The 20,622-nt window shown below is 52.6% G+C and overlaps 2 protein-coding genes and 3 long non-coding RNA genes across 10 annotated transcripts in view; 3 read left to right on the forward strand and 2 right to left on the reverse strand.

Annotated features, from left to right (window-relative positions):
* Positions 1-12,394, reverse strand: TSPAN1 (tetraspanin 1). Of its 5 annotated transcripts, none has more exons than XM_049094459.1 (11): positions 12,284-12,394; positions 10,749-10,969; positions 6,296-6,463; positions 4,797-4,931; positions 4,284-4,348; positions 1,558-1,764; positions 1,279-1,353; positions 1,058-1,156; positions 823-978; positions 641-724; positions 1-478 (listed from the first exon to the last, which is right to left on the reverse strand). In XM_049094459.1, the coding sequence occupies exons 5-11, from the start codon at positions 4,338-4,340 to the stop codon at positions 431-433; spliced, it is 726 nt and encodes a 241-aa protein (XP_048950416.1). In that variant the 5' UTR covers positions 4,341-4,348; positions 4,797-4,931; positions 6,296-6,463; positions 10,749-10,969; positions 12,284-12,394; the 3' UTR covers positions 1-430. The 5 variants fall into 5 exon arrangements, with proteins under 5 accessions (XP_048950416.1, XP_048950419.1, XP_025276041.1 ...); XM_049094462.1 differs by having other exon boundaries at positions 6,296-6,639; XM_025420256.3 differs by lacking the exon at positions 6,296-6,463.
* LOC118350808 (uncharacterized) lies at positions 1,764-7,815 on the forward strand. Its single transcript, XR_007402491.1, has 2 exons — positions 1,764-2,223; positions 2,325-7,815. It is a non-coding gene; the product is annotated as an uncharacterized LOC118350808 (long non-coding RNA).
* Positions 8,021-8,752, forward strand: P3R3URF (PIK3R3 upstream open reading frame). Its single transcript, XM_025420258.3, has 2 exons — positions 8,021-8,317; positions 8,606-8,752. The coding sequence occupies exons 1-2, from the start codon at positions 8,074-8,076 to the stop codon at positions 8,647-8,649; spliced, it is 288 nt and encodes a 95-aa protein (XP_025276043.1). The 5' UTR covers positions 8,021-8,073; the 3' UTR covers positions 8,650-8,752.
* Positions 11,747-18,963, forward strand: LOC118350807 (uncharacterized). Its single transcript, XR_004805321.2, has 3 exons — positions 11,747-12,958; positions 16,386-16,636; positions 18,539-18,963. It is a non-coding gene; the product is annotated as an uncharacterized LOC118350807 (long non-coding RNA).
* The window catches only part of LOC112642568 (uncharacterized), a 9,490-nt gene continuing 7,660 nt past the window's right edge, over positions 18,793-20,622 (reverse strand). For both annotated transcript variants that reach the window (XR_003125318.3, XR_003125319.3), the window contains one exon: positions 18,793-18,821. This is a non-coding gene — a long non-coding RNA (uncharacterized LOC112642568). The remainder of the gene's footprint in view (positions 18,822-20,622) is intronic.

A 20,622-nucleotide genomic window follows, 5' to 3' on the forward strand; every position in this document is an offset into this window, starting at 1 on the left:
TTCCAAATGTAGACATTTTAATTGGGTATTGGGTTCTGAAGTGCCTTCTACATATCCGCCTGGTGACTGCTGGTTTTGCACATGCCCGTACTATAGGGTGTCTTTCTCTCATCCCCCAGGAGGCTGCTGGGATCAGCAAGAGCACACCTGGGCCTGAGGCGGTGTCAAGCGTTTCAGGGACAGACTGGAGGTTGGGCAGGAGAACTGGCTGCTTCAGGCCCCAAGCCCACCAATGGAAGGAAAAGTCAGGCACAGCTTGAAGGGGGCGATCCCCTATTTGGCCCCCAGTCCAGAGCAGCAAGGCCGGCCCACTCTGGCCCAAGTGACACTGTTAGATCCTGTCCCCACCCTAATCACTGCCACCTGGCAGTGCCAGGGTGCCTCTCCTCAGTTCGTGTGTGGCAGCAGCAGTGGCGGAGGCAGAGCAGACTTATTTCAGATTGCAGTACAGATACATGGACACAATCATGGCAGCCAGCTGGTGGGAAAGGAACAGGCAAAGGGTCTTTACTTTTAGTCCCCTGCCACCCAGACACCCTCTCTGAAGCTCTGTGAGAAGTCTGTCTCCTTCAGCAAGGCCTCCAAGATGGCTCAAGCACCCCGGTCCAGTGGAGCTACCCTGACCTCCCCACCCCCTTACCTCCAAGGCCCCGATTCCGGCTGCCACGCCCCCCACAGTGACCGCATTGGCCCGGAGGTCATACAGAAGCTGACTGAAACAACCCTTGGGGGAGGGGAGAGAGGTCCCCAGTCAGTAGCTGCACCCCCTCTTCATGCAGCACTTAAGGCCATCAAAGCAGCCCCCCGCTTTCCATACCACACCTGTACAATGTTGTCCTTAGCCCTCTCCTCCGTGCAGGCTTCTGTGGCTGTGCCGTTGCCACTGTTGGAGCAACAGTATGGGGGAAAGGTATGGTTCTTCAGGAAGTAGGGGGAGCCCTCAAAGTCCGTGTAGTTGTTGAAGCCACAGCACCCGAGCTGAAGATGAGGAGGGCAGGGTGGTCAGTAGGGCCTTGTGCTTTCTTGCCCCTGCAGGGTCTCCCCCAGCCCACCTTACCCCTGCCATGGTGCTGTTCCACACTTGCGTGAAGTCCTTCTGGGAGCCATAGTCCTGCTTGATGGCGGGCACGACCAGCAACGTCAGGAAGTGCTCGGCCTGGGTGGGGCGGGCCAGTGTTTAGGGCCCAGTAGGGATGGTGGCCAGTGGCCATTCACAGGCCACAGCCCACCTGCAGGGATCCTCCCCAGCTTTCCCCCTTGCCCAATCCCGCTCCTCACCATCGTAGTGTACACCAGGGCCACCACGGCAGCTGCCACCTCCGCGATGAAGATGAGGAGGAGGATCAAGAAGAACTGAGCGGGGAACAGAGGTCTGAGTTTGAGAAAGAGGAAGTCCCTCGTGCCTCACTTGTGACCCACCCAGTAAAATGGGCAGCAGCCCCTTCTACCAAGGGCCCTGGAGTCCAGAGCTTGGTCTGGGGATCCCCAGGGCCTGGATTCTGGGGTCAGGGAACCCTGGGTCTTGGTTACAGGCCTGTGGAGCTGGGCTTGACGCACCATCATGAGGGCGCACTTGTTCTCCGAGTGAGCACCGTAGCAGCCCAGGAAACCAAGAGCGAAGAGTATAGCACCGGCTGCGATGAGGAAGTAGCCGACGTTGACGAACTGCATGGCACTGGATGACAGCGGCCCAAAGATCTTCAGGAAAGATGGCCCATCGACTGACACCCAGATGCCCACTGCCAACAGGGCAACACCACACAGCTGGGGACAGAGAGGCAGGCCTTAAAACAGTGCAGGCAAGCAGCTTCTTACCACGCAGTTGAATCAGGAAGGTGGGAAACGAGAACTTTCTCCCTTTATTGGCTAAGGACTGTAAAAACCCGTCCTGTATGGAGGAAAAACGTTCTGTGGAGCCAGAAGGATGGGAGCTGGGCCACCCATAGCCAGTACCAGGCTGCACATCAATGCCGATTATAAATGGGGTCAGGGGTTCCAGAAATATCCACAGGTTGGGGGAGGGCAAGACAAGATTTTCCTCACTGCTGTCAGGGTCCTGACGCATAACTAGGAGTGAAAACAAGCAGGTGAGGCTAACAAGGCCCCCCTCCCCCCATTTCCTTGCCCAGCCAAGCACCTTTGTCCTCCCATAGGTGAGAGTCACCATAGCAGCAGAGGAGGGGCTGAGGTTTACATCTGCTTCCAACTCTGGAGAGGAACTTGGTGAGAAGGGACACCTACCTTGAGGGCTCATTTGGCTTCTCTGTAGGATCAAACTCCAGGCCTACCCTTCATCTAACCGAGACCTCTTCTTGCCTCACCAGGAAAAATGGGGCACCAGAGGAGGGGTACAGCCAGGGCTTCTTGTGGAGGCCCTCCGGCTCAACCCCAAGACCTCAGGGAACCCAGAGGCCCAGACGGGGTAGGAGGTACACTCTCCAGATGCCACAGCTCTTAGAGCAAAGCCTTGCTGACCCAGAGCATCAGTGGAAGAATGAACCCGCTACCACGTTGGTGTCCAGTCCCCAGCTGTAGAAACTGAGGCTAGAACCAGGAGTGAGGTGCAGATTGTGGCTGGATCCCAGGCATGTTTGTCCAAGGACAGAGAGCCAGGCTCCCACCCTACAGGGTCAAATTTCAAGGAGCCCTAGACCTGCTCTGCCCTGCCCAGCCTGGCAAAGCCTGAGCAACAGAGGCCAGAAACCAAACTGGATTTGCTTTTAACCCCCTCGGGCCAGAACACCTGCTCTCCATATCCCTAGGATCTGTCTGCCTTGTCCAGATATATGGATAAAGGTTAGTTCCCTGAAGCCCGAAGAAGCCCAAGGAATGGACCACCCCGGAGTCAGGGAGGTAACACCTGCAGCCCAATTTCCCCAAAGTCCTCTACACTTCCTGTCTCCACTTCCTCGACCTCCACTCACTTAAGCCATTCTTTTTTTCTTTTTTTTTTTTTTTCACTTAAGCCATTCTAATTTGGCTCCAAGGTCTGTGATGCTGTCTTGTGCTACACCTGGTGGATGCTTCCTGCGCCATACCCTCCTGGCCTCTCTGCGGCCATGTTCTCCCTGTTTTCCTCCTATTGCTCTTTTTTTCTTTCTTTCTTTCTTTCTTTCTTTCTTTCTTTCTTTCTTTCTTTCTTTCTTTCTTTCTTTTTCTTTCTTTTTTTCTATTGCTTTTTTTCTGTCTGCTTCCTGGTGGCCATTTCTCCACATACCCTGTACAAGTTGGGTTTCGCAGAATTCGCTCAGCCTGTGTGCTCTTACCCTCTCCCATGGCCTCGCTGACCCTTTGTGGTCACATGACTTCCAAATATCCACGTCCAGCTCCAACTGGAGCTGCAACCCCCTTGGGTACTCAGCTGCCCGGGGCCCATCCCCTGGGTTGCTCATAGCAGAGACACGGGCTTTATCTTCAAAGCCTCTGTCTTCCCTGCCCCTCTGTCTGTCTCCCGGCCACCATCCGAGGGCTTTGTCCTTGGTCCATTTCTCCCCATCTCCACCACCATCTCCAGGGTTCATGCCTCATTACTCAGCTTCCTCAGACATGCCCTATACAATCTGTTCCTGGTTTTCTGAACAATACCTGATTTCATTGCCTCTGGGCCTTTTTCATGGTTTGCGACCCTCGCTCAGTGCAAATGCCCAGCCTCAGCTATTTCCTCCAGATAGTCTTCTCTGACCAGGGATCAAGCCCTTCCTGGGGGCTCCCATTGCCCCTGTGCTAAGGCCAGACCTAATAGTTGCAACTGTCTGTCCGTCTGGCCTGCTGGACCTGAGATCCTCAAGGGCAAAGAAAGGGCTCACTTACCTTTCCCCCAAGCGTCTTAGGCAACACATGTTTGTTGAATGAATAAGGGTTGCTTGAGGCAGACTCTCTGCTCTGGGGTCTCTGGGCATCTCTCCTTTCAGTTCCTTGTCCATCCTACTGAGGCCACTGAATTTCCTTGTACTCTAGGCAAGCTTGGGCAAAACTCTTCCCCTCCCTGGGCCCCCAATGACTATAAAACGGGGACAGTCACTCCTGTTAGCCTACTCCACCCTGCCCTATGTCGAGACTAAAACTTCCTGTAAGGGAGGGGCTTCTCTTAAGCTTTTCCACCCCAACTTGTGCTCCTGAGACCGAAACTCAGCATCTGGGGAGACTTCTGTACCCTATCCTCATGGGAAACTTGTGCAACAGAGTCTGGGCACAGGGATCTCCCATTTCTCAGCTTAAGCTCTGCTTAGGTTGTGACCCACTCCTGCAGGGAGGCCCAAAGAGCCCACAGCCCCCGTACTTACAAAGATGAGGAAATTGAAGAGGATCATCATGGTTTTAATGAAGCCGAAGCACTGCATGGTGGCTTCTAGGAGGCAGACAAGTGTGAGTTAGGAATTTGGGCCACCCGCCTCAGCAGCCACCTGGGCTGGCCCTGGCATTTGGGCCCTGACATATCAGACTCCAGCGTCCAGAACCTGTAAACCACCCAAATTCCCCTGCCTCTAGACTCTGACACCTCAGGACTGTTCCTAAGTCCTATCCTGACACCCCTGGCTCGCTGTACTGCCCAGGCCCTCTCCCAGCACCTGACACTCTGACACACTAAACCCCCGCAGGTTTCTCCATTGGCACTCCAAGCCCAACATCCAGACTAGAGGTCACTCCAGGCCCTTCCTTGGCATCTGTATACCCCGGACTCCTCCGCCAAGCCAGCCCTGGGCTCTTTCATTACCCTCCCCGTTGGTCATCAGCTTCCCAAACCCATTTCCAGATTAACTTTGCTTCACAGGATAATCCCTATCCTGTGTCATCACCTGTTCAGGGCTCTCGGTAGTGAGTTCCGAAAGAAGGATCTGCTGAGGCTCCAGAGGGCACAGACAACTCCAGGGAATCGCCACTTGAGTGGGCAGGCAGGGAGACAGAGCTGGCTCTCAGGCACCAATGCTCACCTGCAGGCGGGGCAGGAGTTTTAAAGTCCTCTGTTCGCCTTCCCGCCCGCCCCACCCAGCCTCCTCTTGCCCTGCTGCCCCCTGCTGCCGGGAGATCTATCCCCATAGTCACAGGAGCAGCAGGCCCCGTCGGCCTGGCAACGCCAACCGCAGCAACACCCTTCCTGATCTGGAGAAGGAAGAGAAGTCTGAGGGTAAAGAGCGGCCCCTGGAATTTCTGCGTGCCCTCCCCACAGCAGTGCGCGGTAGCTCCCTAGCCTACACCTGCCGCTCCGTGCACCTGCCCTGCATGTTCACAGGCGCACCTGCCGGAGCTGCCCTCTCCAGTCACGCGCAGACACATATGTAACCCCCTGCCAGTGCTCGTGAGTGTGCAAATACATACGCACACCCATCACACACACTCGACACTGTGTGTGGACTGACTCCCAGCAACTAAGAAACAACAAAGCAACATCTGAGGCACATACTTAAAGCCTCTCTGTCTCTGTCTCTCTGTCTCTTTGTCTCTCTTACACACCCTTTTGGGGAAATGACCCAGGTTTAGCAGCTTCTACTCCCTCCTCTGAGTAGCAAATGACCCCTAGTCCTTTTTCCTCTACAAAATCTTGATTTCCCCATCTTTCTCCTCCATTCATCTTTCCTCCTTACTCGTCTCCCTCCCCGTACTTTCTCTTGCTTCCTCTCCTTCCAGCGTGTTCAGCGATGTGTCAAGGACGCCCCTTTCCACCGGCAGGTGGCACCCTAATCCCACGAAAGCGGCACCCCAACTCCAAGCCGGCAAACCCCTGCCCGTCTCTTTGCACTGAGTCCTGTGGCCCTATTTCCACTCTAGCGCTCCCGACCTGCAGGTACTGGGGAAGTTCTGGCTTTGGAGTCCCTGGGACCAGGTACTCCCAGGCTGGTTCCGCAGCCTCCTAGCTGTGGGACTCCAGGGGTATTGCTTAGGCTCAGTTTTAAACCTGTTTCCTGGTCTATTAAACAGAATAGTTCTAGGGATTTTAAATAAGATTCTCTCCCCACTCTGGGACAAATGGGAATGACCCCAGAGTGGGAATGTCAGAGTGGAGAGAGTCATAGCCAGAGGGGGTGTGGGGTGGACAAAGTGGACTTTTACAATTTAAAAAAATTTTGAATACAGTTGACACTAGTTTTTGTTTTTTTGCAATGACAGGGAGCAGCTGAAGAAACGGGAGAGAGGGGGCCAATAACACTAGTATCTGTATAGATCACGTTTTACATGCATTACATATATGGTCTCCCCCCCCCTTTTTTTTACAACAATCTTATGAGATTGTTGTAAATCTCTTTTATTCCCTTTTTAAATATCAGGAGACAGGGGCACAGGAAGGTTGAGTACTTGCCGTGATCACACAGTCTGTACGTGGCAAAGCCAGGATTCACCCCGAGTCATTCTCGTGCCAGAGTCTGTATCTTAACCACCAAGCCGACTGTCTATAGTGATGGAATCACTAGGAAGGCAGGAAGAGCCGACTTCCAGAAAGAGCAGGAGAGGAGGCCTTGGTCTGGGACTTGAGGAAGAAAATGGCCAAGGGCAAGTGGGGTTACAGGTGTAATGGCTGGAAGTCGATGGGAGCAAGGTCCATTTTCTAAGACTGGAGATAGCAAGTGAGGCCTTTAGGGTGGTGCTGGGGACCCCAAAGTCTCCTAGCAGGAACAGAGAAAAGCTGGAGGCTGAGAAGGAGGACTGGAAGTAGAGTAAGAGGGAAAGAGAGAGGGGGCTGAGGTCCACTGTTCCACGGCAACTCAGTGCAAGGCCTGCCAGAGCCATGGACATTCCTCTCTCCCGCAGGAAAGGAGATACACCCAGGGTTGACACAACTTACATCCCTCTAGGGACCTAGCACTAATTATCCACATGGCTTTCTCTTTTCCCTCAGGAAGCAGAGCCAGGTCAGCTCCATTTATGACCCCAGTGCCCAGCACATATGAAGTTGTTAGTGAACAATTCCTGATTGATTGGATGAATAAATGAGCACAGAACAGCAAGAGTTAAACGTCTGGGCTTTAGACCTTGGCCACCAGGGATTTGAACCCCTGCCTGCCTCTGGTTGTGTGACCTCACCTAACTGAGCCTCAGTTTCTTTATACAGTCGATCCTTTTTATTCATGGCTTCCATACCTGCGAATTTACTAGAATTTATTTGTAACCCCACACCAATACTCATGTCACTTTTGCGGTCGTTCATGGACATTTGTAGAGCTGCAAAAATGTTGAGCTGCCTCATTCACGTGTTCTCAGCTGAGGCCGAACAAGAGGCTACTCTGCCTCCTTGTTCTACCTCTTACCATGTAAACATATGTTCTTGTGGTCTATTCAGTGTCACCTTTTTTTTTTTTTTTTTGCATTTTTATGCTTCTTGTTGGTGATTTATGAAATAATGCTGTTATTCAAATAATGCTGAAGTGCTGTCTCATGTTTCTGAGCACAAGAAGGCTGTGATGGGCCTTACAGAGGAAGTATGTTAGATAAACGTCATCCAGGTAACAAGTTAGAGTGCTGTTGACTGTGAGTTCAATGTTAGTGACTCAACAACAATATACTTTAAATTAGGTGTCTATAAACAGAAATACACATAAAACAAGGTCATGTCCAGATTGATCAGTTGACAAAAATGTGACCAGAGGCTGGTAGGAATCTAACCCTGTAGGTGCATCGGCTCGATTTGCTAATGTGCTATTTGTGGCGGGGACTTCATTAGAACATAGCTACTGTGAATAATGAGAATCGACTGTATGTGAAATAGGAATAATGATAGAGTCTCCTTGTAGGGCTGTTGTGGGGTTAATGAGAGAGTGTTTGTAAAATACCCGGCACTGTTTGGCACACAGCAGAAGCTTAATAAACATTGTTAATATTGTCTATGTGGGTAAATGAGAAAGCAAGGGAGTAATTGTCCCCTACTCAGAATTCCTTTTCTCTAGGGGCCAAGCTGAGGTTTTGCTGGCCCTTGGGCTGGACCCATGGAGAGAACCGTTGGGGAGCCTGACCTGTGGGGAGGGGCTGAGGACCAGGACCTACAATAAAGAGCACCATCCTAATGCAGCCTCTATGTCATAGAGGCCCCAGCTGCCCTGGCCAGGAGCAGCCTCAGGCACACCACAGAAGCTCCCTGTGCCCATGGGGCCTTCTCGGTTGGTCCGTGCCCCTCGGCCCCGGGGCTTAAGTTCCCCTTACCGCAGGCCAGGGCTGGGTTGGCCTCGGCCTCGGTTTCCCAGGATGTTCAAGCGTAGCCACAGAAGGTATCGGCAGAAACCCCAAGGCCCAGCTGCCACCACTGCAGCTACCAATCTTGTCACCGTTGGCACAGGTATCAACAACATTCATACTGCCACCATGAGCATATGGATCTTTCCGCCACAAGGTTAGCCAAGGGCCCTGAGGCAGGGTGGGGAGTGGGTGGAAAGACAGGGCCATTGGTTTTCCCCCACCCTTGGCCCTGCTGTGTGGGCACTCTAGGGGGCACAACCTGTGTGAAATACCTCCCCAAAAGTATGGTAGGGTCTTGATGACAGACATCCTGAAGGCTTGGAGCCTTATTAGAGAGGTATTGGCTGGAAGTGGAGGGCCTAGGGAACTGTGGATCTAAGAACAGTGGAGCTTCCAGAACTGCTGTCTTCCTCACACTCTTCCCTCTCTTTCCTCTCCTCAGTTCTCAGACACCTATGTCAACCTGGCAGCTTTCTGATCCTCTAGAAGTGTCCAGAAACTAGTCCAGAAGCTTGGCTGGCTCCGGACCTGCATCTCCTAAAGGTCATGGGTGGTTAACAGCAGACAAATACACTCATTTCTGCTCTGACTGCCTTACTCCGCTCCAAGGTGTTTCAGACAACTATGCAGAGTATGAGGGCAGGGTTGGGGCTGACCGCTCCCAGGGACAGGCTTCAAGTGATGACAGCAGCGATCACAGTTAGACAATGGAAGGACAGGACTCGTAGGCAACACACACCATTTCTCCATCTTTGGCCTCAGCTTTCGATCTGCCCTGTGAGGTAGGGGCAAAGGGTCTCCTTAGACATCTTGGAAGTTATAGGGAGCTGGGTCCTTGAGGAGGGAAGGAGGGGCACTGATCAGAAAGGGGTAGGATGAGAGAGATTTCATTGCCAGAGTGACTTTATGAGCGCTTGGAGGTGAGCTGTATGTAGCTCTGTGCCTGTGCCGGTCAGTGTGCAGATGCGGATGTTGGCGTGTGTCTGAGTGTGTGTGTGTGAAACCAGGACAATGAGAGTGTGAGCAGACAAGGGCTGAGTGTGCCTCTGTGGCTGCAGAGTATCAGGGTGTGTCTGTAAGGGTTTGGGTGTGCCAGAGAGAGGTGTCAGCTCACTAAGTGGAATGAAGGTCAGGAATGGGGTGGGGGCTGCCAGAAGCAGGAGGGGGTTGCTTCCGAGCCGGGCGAGCCACCTTCAGCCCCCTAGGTCTTCTCCTAGGCCAGTGTTTTCCAGGACTGTCAGCTGAGCTGGGGCGGTTAGGGGTGGGGCAAGACTGAGTTTGAGTCCAGAAAGGGGGAGGGCGCTAAACACTCTGGCCTGGGGATTTTCCATTTGGATTTTCTGAGCGTGTGTCTCTGTGTCATCAGGTGTAACTGGGTTTTTGTGGGGTGTGTCTCCACGGAGTTATGTCTCAGGGCAGGGAAACACTGGGAGGGACTCTTCCCTGAGGTGTCACTTTATGCATGGGTGTGTGTCTGGGGCTCCTTTCCCTGAGGGTTGGGGGTGAGAGTGAAGCCTGAGGGCCTTGGCCTGGCCCCCTGGGGTTCAGGAGGCCTGTGAGGTTTTGAATTGAATTTGAAAATGAATGGTGTCTGTGTCCTTCTACTCCAAGGCTTACCAGAGACTGGGACCCTGAGAGGAGGGAAGGCAGAGAAGTCACTGATGTGTCATATCCAGACTGCACAGGCTGGGGGGGAAGAGGCTCTTGGGGGTCTGGGGAAAGTGGCACTGAACCTCAGTTAAACCAGGAAGGTGGCTGGGCTAGTGCCCAAGGCCCACAAAGGGGCCCACACATTTACAGACACATGTCACAGTCCATGAACATATGCAGACATGTAAATATAAGTAGACTCCCAGACACACAATGCAACAAACACAGGTGCTTGCAAGTACATACTTATAAACAGAGATACACACTGCCACTAACGCACGTGGACCTCCCCACATGGCGTGTGTAACAACACATGCACATGCTTACAAAAGAGCACACACAGACATAAAAATGCATGCATCTGGACAAGCACATGAGCCTATAGACGCATGCAATCACGCTCATGCAAACCCAGGCACACACAGATGCACACACACATGCAGACACACTCACCAGGCTTCCCTGCCCCTGCGGCCCTGGAACCCAGAAGCTTCCCTCCCCTATGAGTGTGTGTGTGTGTGTGTGTGTGTGCCCACACCTGTGTCTGTGTGTATCTGTGTCTGTGAGAATGTGTGTGTATGTGTGTGATGGGGGGGTTGCTGAGCTGTGGGAACCTGATGACATCATCTCTTCTGGCTATTTTTAGCTCCCTCTGCAATGCCGGGCTCCTCCAAGGCCCCTCCCCTTCCAGGCTCCCAGAGGCAGCCACAGCCAGAGAGGGCACCCACCACTCCAGGCTAGGTGACCCCTGGATGACCGGGTACAGCTCCCCCGTCCCCACCCCACCAGAGCTCCCTGGAGGTTGAGGACCCCCGAGGAAGAGGCGTGGGCCATGTGGCCACGGGGAGCAGGGGCCTGGGCTAGGTGAGCAGACCCGGCTGGGGTCCAGCCCCTAGGGGTGCCTCTGCTTCTGCTTTTCAATCTGAAAGTCTCACCGTCAGTAGAGCCTGCCATGTGCCAGGGAGGGTGCCAGCTTCTGGAGGTAGAGCAGTGTGCAACACAGCGGGGTTCTTCGGGTGGGGGTTACGGCTCGGAGGGGACAGACATTAAACAGATCACGCAGGCGCTGCGCCAAACTGTGGCAAGGACTCCGAAGGCTGGTAACAAGGGGGTTTGATCCGGGATGTCCTGTCTCTTTCTGCCTCGTGGGGATAACCTGAGGAAAGCAGAGGGGCACCTTGAGCCCCAACAGCCACACTCCACAATTCCACAGAGCAGAGCTTCCCCCTGGGCCCCGGGCTGTGCTCCCAACACTGCACCAACCCAATGGCCCAGCAGTGGCCCCCGCTATTCCGGGCCCCTTTTCTCCGGAACCCCGCCACGGTTGATCCCTGGGAGTCGGTCCCTGGTAGTCGGTCCCAGTCTCCAGGTGCGCCTGGGAGACGGAAACTGGAGAGGGGCCGCGCCTCCCGGTGCCCAGGCGGAGAGGGCAGGGCAGACAGGTGCAGGAGGAAGTGCTGGTGGCTCCCGTGCAGGAGGTCAGGAGGGAGGAGGACAGTGCCCCGAGGGGTCCTTGCCCAGAGGAGGCTTCCTGCTCCAGCCAGCCTCCAGGGCAGCCACCGGAAAATTGGGTTTGGCAGCTTCAGGGAGAGCCCGGGGCTGGAGGAGGGGTCCGGACACCCTGGGGAGGCGGCCCGGGGCGCTCTCCTCCCACCCAGAGCCCGCTGCGGCTGTCTTGTTGGGAGAGCATTGTGTCACACTCAGGCCCTTTGGAGTGTGTGTGGGGGGACAGCTCTGGGCTGGAAGCAGGAGCCCGTAATTCCAGTGCTTGTTCTGCCCCGAACCCCAGTGTGATCCTTGGAAAGTCCTGCTCCCTTTCGTGGCCTGAGTGGGCCCTCCCAGGAAGGAGTACTGGAGGGCCAGGCTCCTGGTCCCCAATTCCTGCCCTCTGGGTTTTCCTGGGAGTCTGATTCAGACAAAGACACACAGTTTGTGTTTGGGACAATGGGTAGGGACGGGAACAGACTGCCCCCAGCGCGCCAGGCTGGAGGTCCCTTGTCACCAGTGGGTCAATGGCCGGAAGCCCAGCTCCAGCCCTACAATGCTATAACAGGTCACCCCACCCTTACCAGTACCCTCACCCACACCCCACCCCCACTTCCGTCCTCTGTTTCTTCCTCACCTTCAGAGAAAGCTGCAGGGCTCCCTGGGGAACTTCCCATACCTACTTCATTGGCTCCCTGCCAGGTGCTCAACCCTCCCTCCCCCTCTGCCCACTTGACCGGGTCAGTCTCCCAGTTAACTTTCTGTCCAGAGATCCCAGCTGGGGCAGGCCAGGGAGGAAAGGAAGCTGGGTGGAGGGGCTGCAAAAGAGCCTGCTTTTCCTGCTCCCCTCAGTTACTAGAAGCCCAAATGAGGGACTTGGGAAGAGAGAGGTGGATTGAGGGTTGGGGCCTCGGACTGGGCTGCCCTGGGCATATTTCACCCCCCTAGGACCCCAGGGGAAGTGGGAATGCTATCTTTTACCTACCCAACAATCCTCTTCCTCTGCTTTCAGCAAATTCAGGGAAGAGAGTCCAGATCTGAGACTTGTATCCTCCGGAAAATAAACACAAAAACCCAGGACAAGTGAGTCCTGGTTAATGTTACTATGTCAATGACAAATTCATGAAAACACAAAAACCATAAAATTCTAAATGCATAGAATCCATAGTCATGGAATCTTAGCATCTCAGAATTCTAGCATGGTGAAATCTGAGTTACTAAATCAGAAATATAGAATTCTGGTATCACCTATGTCCAGATCACAAGGTTAAGTATCCTTGAAGAGAGAAGTCTTGAGAAGTCAGTTAGTGAAGTCTTTACCTTCAGGTGGATGTCTACACTAGAGGATCCCCTACTGGGGATGGGCAAAAGAGTTCACATATGAACTCTAAGCAGGAGGCAGAGAGCTCAGGACACACGAGTTTAGGATAGGTTAAGAATCCTGCAATAACTCAGGCAGAAGACAGACATCTTCCATGAGGACACATTCTTCTTTCCTGAGGATGAGGGGAGTGGGGTGGGAGGAGGGGGATACAGAGAGGGGAACTCTAGAAACAAAACATAGCCCGCAGAAAAAACGATCAAGTAGCATAACACACAGCCACAATGCCTCCAATTTCTCCACGTTCGGGGTTAACACCAGCCCAGGACATTGTCAAAGGTTAGTAAGACTTCTTGTCACATAGGAATGGCAAGCCACATCTGGCTTGTTGGGAAGAAAAGTACCAAGTAGAAAATATTCTGTAGACCACAATTTCTTGGGGCTGCTGGGAAGAGCTGACTCTCCAAAGAGGATGCTGAGCTGTGACTGACAAAGCCATGCTACGGGGTGGGGTGCAGAGCCCCTAGCAAGGCCTTGGTAGGGGACCTTGTGGAGGGCATCTGCCTGGGGTGGTGCCTGGGAGAGGCATCCCTACAGAAGGAGCCAAACTCGAGGCAGCACTTGGTATGGGGACTCTTGCCTGATTATGGGGTTGGTTACTCAGTAAACAATGGGGATATTTACCTAGCATTTCTGGGAAACTACTGCAAACTTAGGAACCCAGAAGGAGCAGTTCCAGAGAGGCAAATGCCAAGCTCTTCTGGGCATGGGAAATACGACAATGTCAGCTGGAGATCCTCTTGCTCCACTGCCTATCCATGGATTCAGCTCAATACCTCAGCCTTGACCTCTACCCACATCCTCATTGGCCCCCCTCCCTGCTTGCCTGCCATCCTCCCTGCCTCCAGCTCCTGGGTGACCTTTGGCAAATCGTGGACCCTCTCTAGGCCTTGGATCCCCTTTTCTTTTCTTTTCTCTTTCTTTCTTTCTTTCTTTCTTTCTTTCTTTCTTTCTTTCTTTCTTTCTTTCTTTCTTTCTTTCTTTCTCTTTCTTGACTTTATTTATTTATTTATTTGTGAGAGACACAGAGAGACAGGCAGAGGGAGAAGCAGGCTCCATGCAGGTAGCCCTGGGCTGAAGGCCGCGCTAAACTGCTGAGCCACCTGGCCTGCCCTCCGCCTTCTCCCTTTTGCTTTCTTTTGAAGTCTACAATTGGGTCCTAAGCACAGGTTTTAGTATTTTATACTCCTGGTTTTGTCCAGATCAGTTCCATTTCAGATGTTTCCAAGCTCAGCTTCCAGAGAAAGTGTTAGGCAGCCTTAGGGGAGAATGGAGGGGATAGGGAATATGAATAATGCTCACATTCGACATCCTATATGCGTCAGTTCCTATGACAGGTGTTTTATAAATCTTATATGATACTCACAACCACCCTGTGTCTATAAATCATTGCTCCCATTTTATAGACAAAGGAACTGATGCTCAGGGAGGATAAATAATAAGCTCAAGGTCATTCAGCTAGGGAGAACTGGGATCACAGCCAGCTCTGCCAATCTGAAGGCTATGGTTTTAGATTAGCATTAATCCATGTGGCTTCAACAAGTAACATGAAACCCAGTGGATGGGAGTTTCAGGGAGCTGTAGTCCATGTGGCTGGCCCTAGGTAGGTAAGGAGTTCCATTTAGGGAAGTGTGTGATAGGGTCAGACAGTCTGTGCTGCAAGGAAAGCTGAACTGAGTCTCTTCCTATCAGAACTCTGGGTGTTCTCAGCTCAGATTTGAGAAAGCTGGGTGGGTGTATGCCGGGTGAGAGTGGAGAGTGGGGTGGTCCTGGGCTGGTCTTCAGGGGATTGAGGGGCTGCTACCCTGTTCCGGGAGATGGGTGTGTATGGGTTGGGGAGGGGTTGTGAATGGGGGCTTCTTCACTTTCCCCCTCACCAGAACTGGTTGTCTGGTCTCTGGAACCTGGGAGCAGGGGACTTTCTGGATAGGATAGCAGCATCCCAGCGTGTTGGCAATAGACTCACCTCTAGGAACCCTTAGGATCCCTAACCCTCAGCCCCCTTGCACAGTTGCCTCTGTTAACTGACCCAACCAAGTGGAAGAACTTCAAATGGAGCCCCCACCTCTGCCTTTCCCAAGGTTGGTCATCGGAGGAAGGGGGCGGGGGAGATGGGCTAAGGCACTGGCTCCTAGGGCCAGGGCTGGAGGAATCTCGGGAGGCCATCTCATCCAAATGCTTCACTCTGAGGGTGGGGGAGGACTTAGAAGTCCAGAAAGGGAGCAGGGCTTGCCAAAGATCACACAACGGCCCATGCTGTCCCCACCAAGTACCAGGCACTCCCCTTGGCACTGAGGATACAGTTGAATCATGTTCTTGAAAACTTGCAGCCTAATGGAGAAAACACGCGTGGTATAGCTACACGGAGAGAAGTGTCAGGGCTGAAAGAGAGGTTCAGACACTGGGGGCTTAGAGAGGCAGGGGCCCGGGGCCCTACAGGCTTCACGGGAGATGTGTAGGTGGTTTGGGAGCTGGGCTTAAAGAGGAAGCCACGTTTTAGCTGATTTTCGGGCTGAGAAAGCATGAATGAATTGCCCCGCAAAGACTGGCCCGTGTGGGTGGAGTGGGAGTCTGATGCGCAGCAGTGCAAGCCAGGGCCGGGTCTTGAGGTCAGGGCCATCTGCTCTGTGAGCGCACAGTGGTCACAGAGGTGCGGGCGCAGGGATCGAGGGCCCCCGCGGCGGTAGGGGATCTCAGGAGGCCAAGGCTGGGAGATTTTTTTTTTTTTTTAAGACTTTATTTATTTATTCATGGGGCGGGGACAGAGACGCAGGCAGAGGGAGAAGCCGGCTCCACGCAGGAGCCTGATGCGGGACTCGATCCCGAGTCTCCAGAATCACCGCCCGGGGCTGAAGGCAGATGCCCAGCCACTGAGCCACCCAGGGGTCCCCTGGGCTGGGAGATTCTTAGCAGGATGGGTGGCTCCGGCTAGGCCTTCCCACCCCCTGAGCCGGGGGCAGCGTCCTTCAATCCAAGTTACACGCAAGCACAGAAAACTTGGGTCCTCACTCCTCCCGGCGAGGACCCGGGCCCGGGCCGAGGCTCCTCCGGCGCGGCGGTCCCGGCAGGCGCACGCCCCTCCCTCCGAGCGGCGCCCCGCTCCCCACCGCTCCTGAAGCGGCCGCCGGCCGGGACACGACCGGGACGGCCTCCGCTCTGGAGCTCGGGGGCTGCGCGGCACCCCCCCGCCCCCGCCCCCGCGGCCGTGATGCAAATCCGCTCCGGATTTATTCTCGGGCGTCCTTTCCGTAAAGTGCGACGCACCCGGCGCCAGCGCTCGTCTGGAAGCGCCTCCTCCCGCCGGGACCCAAGGGCGCGGGGACCTCGAGCCGGGCGGGGGCGGGGCGGGGGCGGGGCCTTCCCGCGGCTGCCGCCCGGGGGCGGGGCGACGGTGGGCGCCGGGGGGATCGGCGGCCCGAGGCTGGGGGCGGGGCTGCAGCTAACCGCGGGGGGCGGGCCCGAGGCTCCGAGTGGGGGTGCAGGCGCCGTGGGCAGGTGGGACCGCGGCCTCGGGGTCCCGGCCGCAGGTTTTGGTAGAGAGCCGAGAAGGTGTAGGGCCGCGGAGTGTGGGGAGGCGCGCGGGGGAAGCCTCAGGCCTAGGAGGGGTCACCCCACGCGGGAGCGCGGCTCCGCACCTCGACTGTCTGCATAGTTGTGGTTTGTGCCCCGAAAACGAATTCGGCCGATCCCTGTCCTCATCCCGCAGGGAAACCAAGCTGTCGTTCCACCTCGGAGGCCTGGGAGCCTGACACTACTGGGGACTGGATGGATGCGGGAGTGGGGTGCTCGGTGCAACTCCCAAGAGCTCCAGATTCGAGAGACTGCAGGAATGGTGTGAGCACTTGATATAAAATGCTCTCCAAATCAGCCTGTATTCATAGACATAGAGAAATGGCACCTACTGAGTGCCTACTGCATACCAGACTAAGGGTATTCACCAAATTGACAAAAAGAAGAGTGAGTCTTACTTTTTTCCTTGATTTTATAACAGAAAAGAACAATACAGGTCTTTTTTATAAAGATTTTTTAAAAAATGTACTTATTCATGAAAGACACAGATAGAGTCAGAGACACAGGCAGAGGGAGAAACAGGCTCCATGCAGAGAGCCTGACGTGGGACTTGATCCCGGGACTTCAGAATCACACCCCCAGGCCGAAGGCAGGTGCTAAACTCCTGAGCCACCCGGGCTGCCCAATACTGGTATTTTTATTGGAAAAAAAAAAAAATAGGAAGGGTTTTAGCACTTGCTAAGCCACTGATTTGGCTTTGGAGATGTCGCTTTAACTTCTGCAAGCCTCAGTTTTCTTATCTGTAAACACACACACATACACACACACACACACACACACAAAACAATAGGGGAACCTAGGCACAGGGTTTGGTGGGAAGATTAAATGAGTTAAGGCATCAAAGGTGCTGGGAACGGTACTCACAGTAAGTGGCAAAGTGAGAACACTTAGTTTGGGAGTGTGTGTGCGGAAAGGGGGAGTAAAAAGCCTTCTGGAATAATGGAAATCTGAGCTAAGTCTTAAAATATGAAAAGGAACTAGTCAGTGGAAAAAGGAGGGATAAAAAAGATGGAAGAAGAGAAGGATGTTAAGGACAGGGAATGCCATGAGCAAAAACAGGCAGGTGAGAAACAGGATAGTGAATTGGGGGAACCACAGACAGGAGGAGGCAGAGTGGAGATGAGTTTAGAAAGGTAAGCCGGGACCAGAATGGAGCCAGGTGGGGGGCTTAAAGTTATTGAGGCTAGTTTTCTGAGAGCTATTCAGGGGTCTTCAGAGGGGCAGGAGGAGAGAGGCTCCCTGTGGGGCAGTGTGAGGCCAGGAGACCTGTGAAGAGGCAGATGGTGACTTGAACCTCAGAGGCAGCCCTGGATGGAAAAAAAATGGGAGGATTTGAGAGGTAGAAATGACAGGACTTGGTGACGGATGGATTGAATGGGAGACACGAATGAGAACTTGATTTCCAACTTGGGTCCCCTTGCTGGTGCTCTTCTCTGAGATAGGGAGCAGGAAGGGTAACACATTTGAGGGGAAGCGGAATTCAGTTTTGAACATGCCTGTGACCACACCCCTGGACAGACCCTCAATAATTGGGGTCCTGCCATCCCACCTGGCAATTACTCTGTCCAGAAGATGGGAGAGGTATCATTAGCCACCACTGGCTGTCTGTTCCCTGGCTGCGGCTGGCTGGAGGTCTGGGTGGGGAGATTAGTGAGGGGGGCCTGCCACCACTGCGCTGGGCCTACTGAGTATTGTTTTGTGGCTCTGGGCTGCCAGGCAGTTTCTTTGGGCACAATCATGTGGCTTTCTTTTTTTTAAGATTTTATTTATTTGAGACAGAGAGACCACAATCGAGGAGATGGGTCAGAGGAAAAAGGAGAAGCAGACTCTCTGCTGAGCTGGGAGCCTGATGCGGGGCTTGATCTCAGGACCCTGAGATCATGACCTGAGCTGAAGGCAGATGCCCAACCCACTGAGCCACCCAGGAGCCCCTGGGCACAGTCATGTTACAGGAACTTGAGAATAGGGTTGTCAGGTCCCAGGATGGGACAGTTTTCTGTGCTCCTTACTGTCTTCATTTTATAGCTGAGGAAACTGAGATTCAGGAATTGAGTAGCAGAGCCAGGGAGTGAACCAAGGTCTGTGTAATGTCGTCCCACAGTACTGGCCACATCATCACTGGTGACATTTGCCCCAAGAGGGGCAAGGAAAGTACCAGAGCCATGGCTCCTTGGGGGAGAAATGTAATCTAAAGAGTAGTGGGGATCAGGGAAAGAGGCAGGGGAAGCTTCCTGGAGGTGGTACCATTTGTGTTGTCATAGAAGCATAATCTTGTTTTCTGTCTTCCAGGCCAGCAATCATTGGCAATCAGCCATTGCCTGCAGTGAGGGAGACCTTGTCTTCTGAGAGGCCTCTAGGCACAATGTGTCCACAGAACCCAAAAAGTTGCAGGCTGGAATTCTTGCAGGCATTTCAGGCCTGAAATGGGGGCACTTTTACCTGCCTCTGGCATCCATCAGCCCGGGCATCCCTTCTGTACTGGCACTCCAATGGCAGCTGGAAGCCCAGTGCCTACTCATTTTCATATCAGAGTTCAGCACAAGTTTATGTTCCGTTCCCAGGTTTTGTTTTACTTAAAAAAAAAAAAAAAAAAAGAGGCATCATGTGATGAAGTGATGGATTCTTTCTACGGGAGGACTGGCAAATACAAGAAAAACATCTTTCTGTGAATGATTCGGGAAAAGCTGTAAGACACAATAAATGTTGCCAACCTTCTTGTGTCACAGACCATGTGTTTCTCCCCAGGTGTCCAAATGGCTGAGATGGTAAGTAGGTAGCCAAATTCTTAGGAGCTAAGAAAGGGTCACTTTCAAACCAATGTTTAAGTAATATTTGCTTATTTTGGAAAATATATGCAAGTAAAAGGAAAAAATATATTTTATATTCTCATCCATTGAGAAGAAATAAATGCTACTAGCATTTATATATATATATTTTCCATTTCTGGACATATGTGGCTTTCTTTTACATGGTTAATATATTGTGTAGACAGTTTTGTATTTTGCTTTCTTACTCAACACATTGAAATGAACTATGCTGTATCATTTAATTTAATGATTGCATAATCTTCTATATGGAGTTATTTTATTTTACCAAACCCTAATTCTTTTTTTTTAATATTTTATTTATTTATTCATGAGAGACAGAGAGAGAGAGGCAGAGACACAGGCAGAGGGAGAAGCAGGCTCCTTGCAGGGAGCCCGACGCGGGACTCGATCCTGGGACTCCAGGATCATGCCCTGGACCAAAGGCAGGCGCCAAACTGCTGAGCCACCCAGGCGTCCCCAAACCCTAATTCTTATACATATAGATTTTCTTTCTTCTCTTTTTTCTTTTTCTTTTGCTATTATAAAAACTCTGTGATGAAAATCTTGGTGCCTAAATCTTTAAAAACAAACAAATATTTATTTAGGGGTTCCTGGGTGACTCAGTCAGTCGAGCATTTGCCTTCTGCTCAGGTCAGGATCCCCAGGTTCTGAGATTGAGCCCCACGTTGGGCTCCCTGCTCAATGGGGAGCCTGCTTCTCCTCTTCCCTACTCTCTCTCTCTCTCACTATCTCTCTCTCTCAAATGAATAAATCTTTAAAAAATTTTAAAAATAAAAAAACATTTATTTATTTGAGAGAGAGAGAGAGAGAGTGCAAGCAAATGGGGGAGGGACAGAAGGAGAGAGAATCCTGAAGCAGGCTCCCCACTGAGCCTGGAGCCCAACTTGGGGGTCTTGATCCCAGGACCCTGAGATCATGACCTGAGCTGAAATCAAGAGTTGGCTGCTCAACAGACTGAGCCACCTCTCACCACCTTGGTGCCTAAATCTTTGTCCGTATTTTGGATTTTTTTTTTTTTGCAAATATTTCTAGAAATGGAATTACTGGGTCAGAGGATCAAAATATTTTTGGAGATCTTGATCTGTATTTCCAGAATGCTTTCCAGAAAGAAAGGTTCCACCAGTTATATACCATCATCCTGATAGAACTGTTAACATTAAAAAAAAAAAAATTCTTGCTGGGACGCCTGGGTGGCTCAGTGTGGAGCATCTGCCTTCAGCTCAGGGCATGATCCCAGGGTCCCAGGATTGAGTCCCGTGTTGGGCTCCCTGCAAGGAGCCTGCTTCTCCCTCTGCCTGTGTCTCTGCCTCTCTCTCTCTGTCTCTCATGAATAAATAAGTAAGAGCTTAAAAATTTTTTTTGAAAGATCTTACTAATTTGATAAGTGGAATCTCATTTTTTTGGTGCTGAGTAGTTTCTTGGAGGCTAGAGCAACATGAGTCCACAAGGACAATGATTTGGTCCAGTCTGACTGGTAAATTCATCTACGGATCAGACTCTTTCACTAATTGGTAGGGTTTGGCTATAGTTGTGACCATCCATTGT

Source organism: Canis lupus, chromosome 15 (genome assembly GCF_003254725.2).
Source record: "Canis lupus dingo isolate Sandy chromosome 15, ASM325472v2, whole genome shotgun sequence".
Classification (NCBI taxonomy): domain Eukaryota; kingdom Metazoa; phylum Chordata; class Mammalia; order Carnivora; family Canidae; genus Canis; species Canis lupus.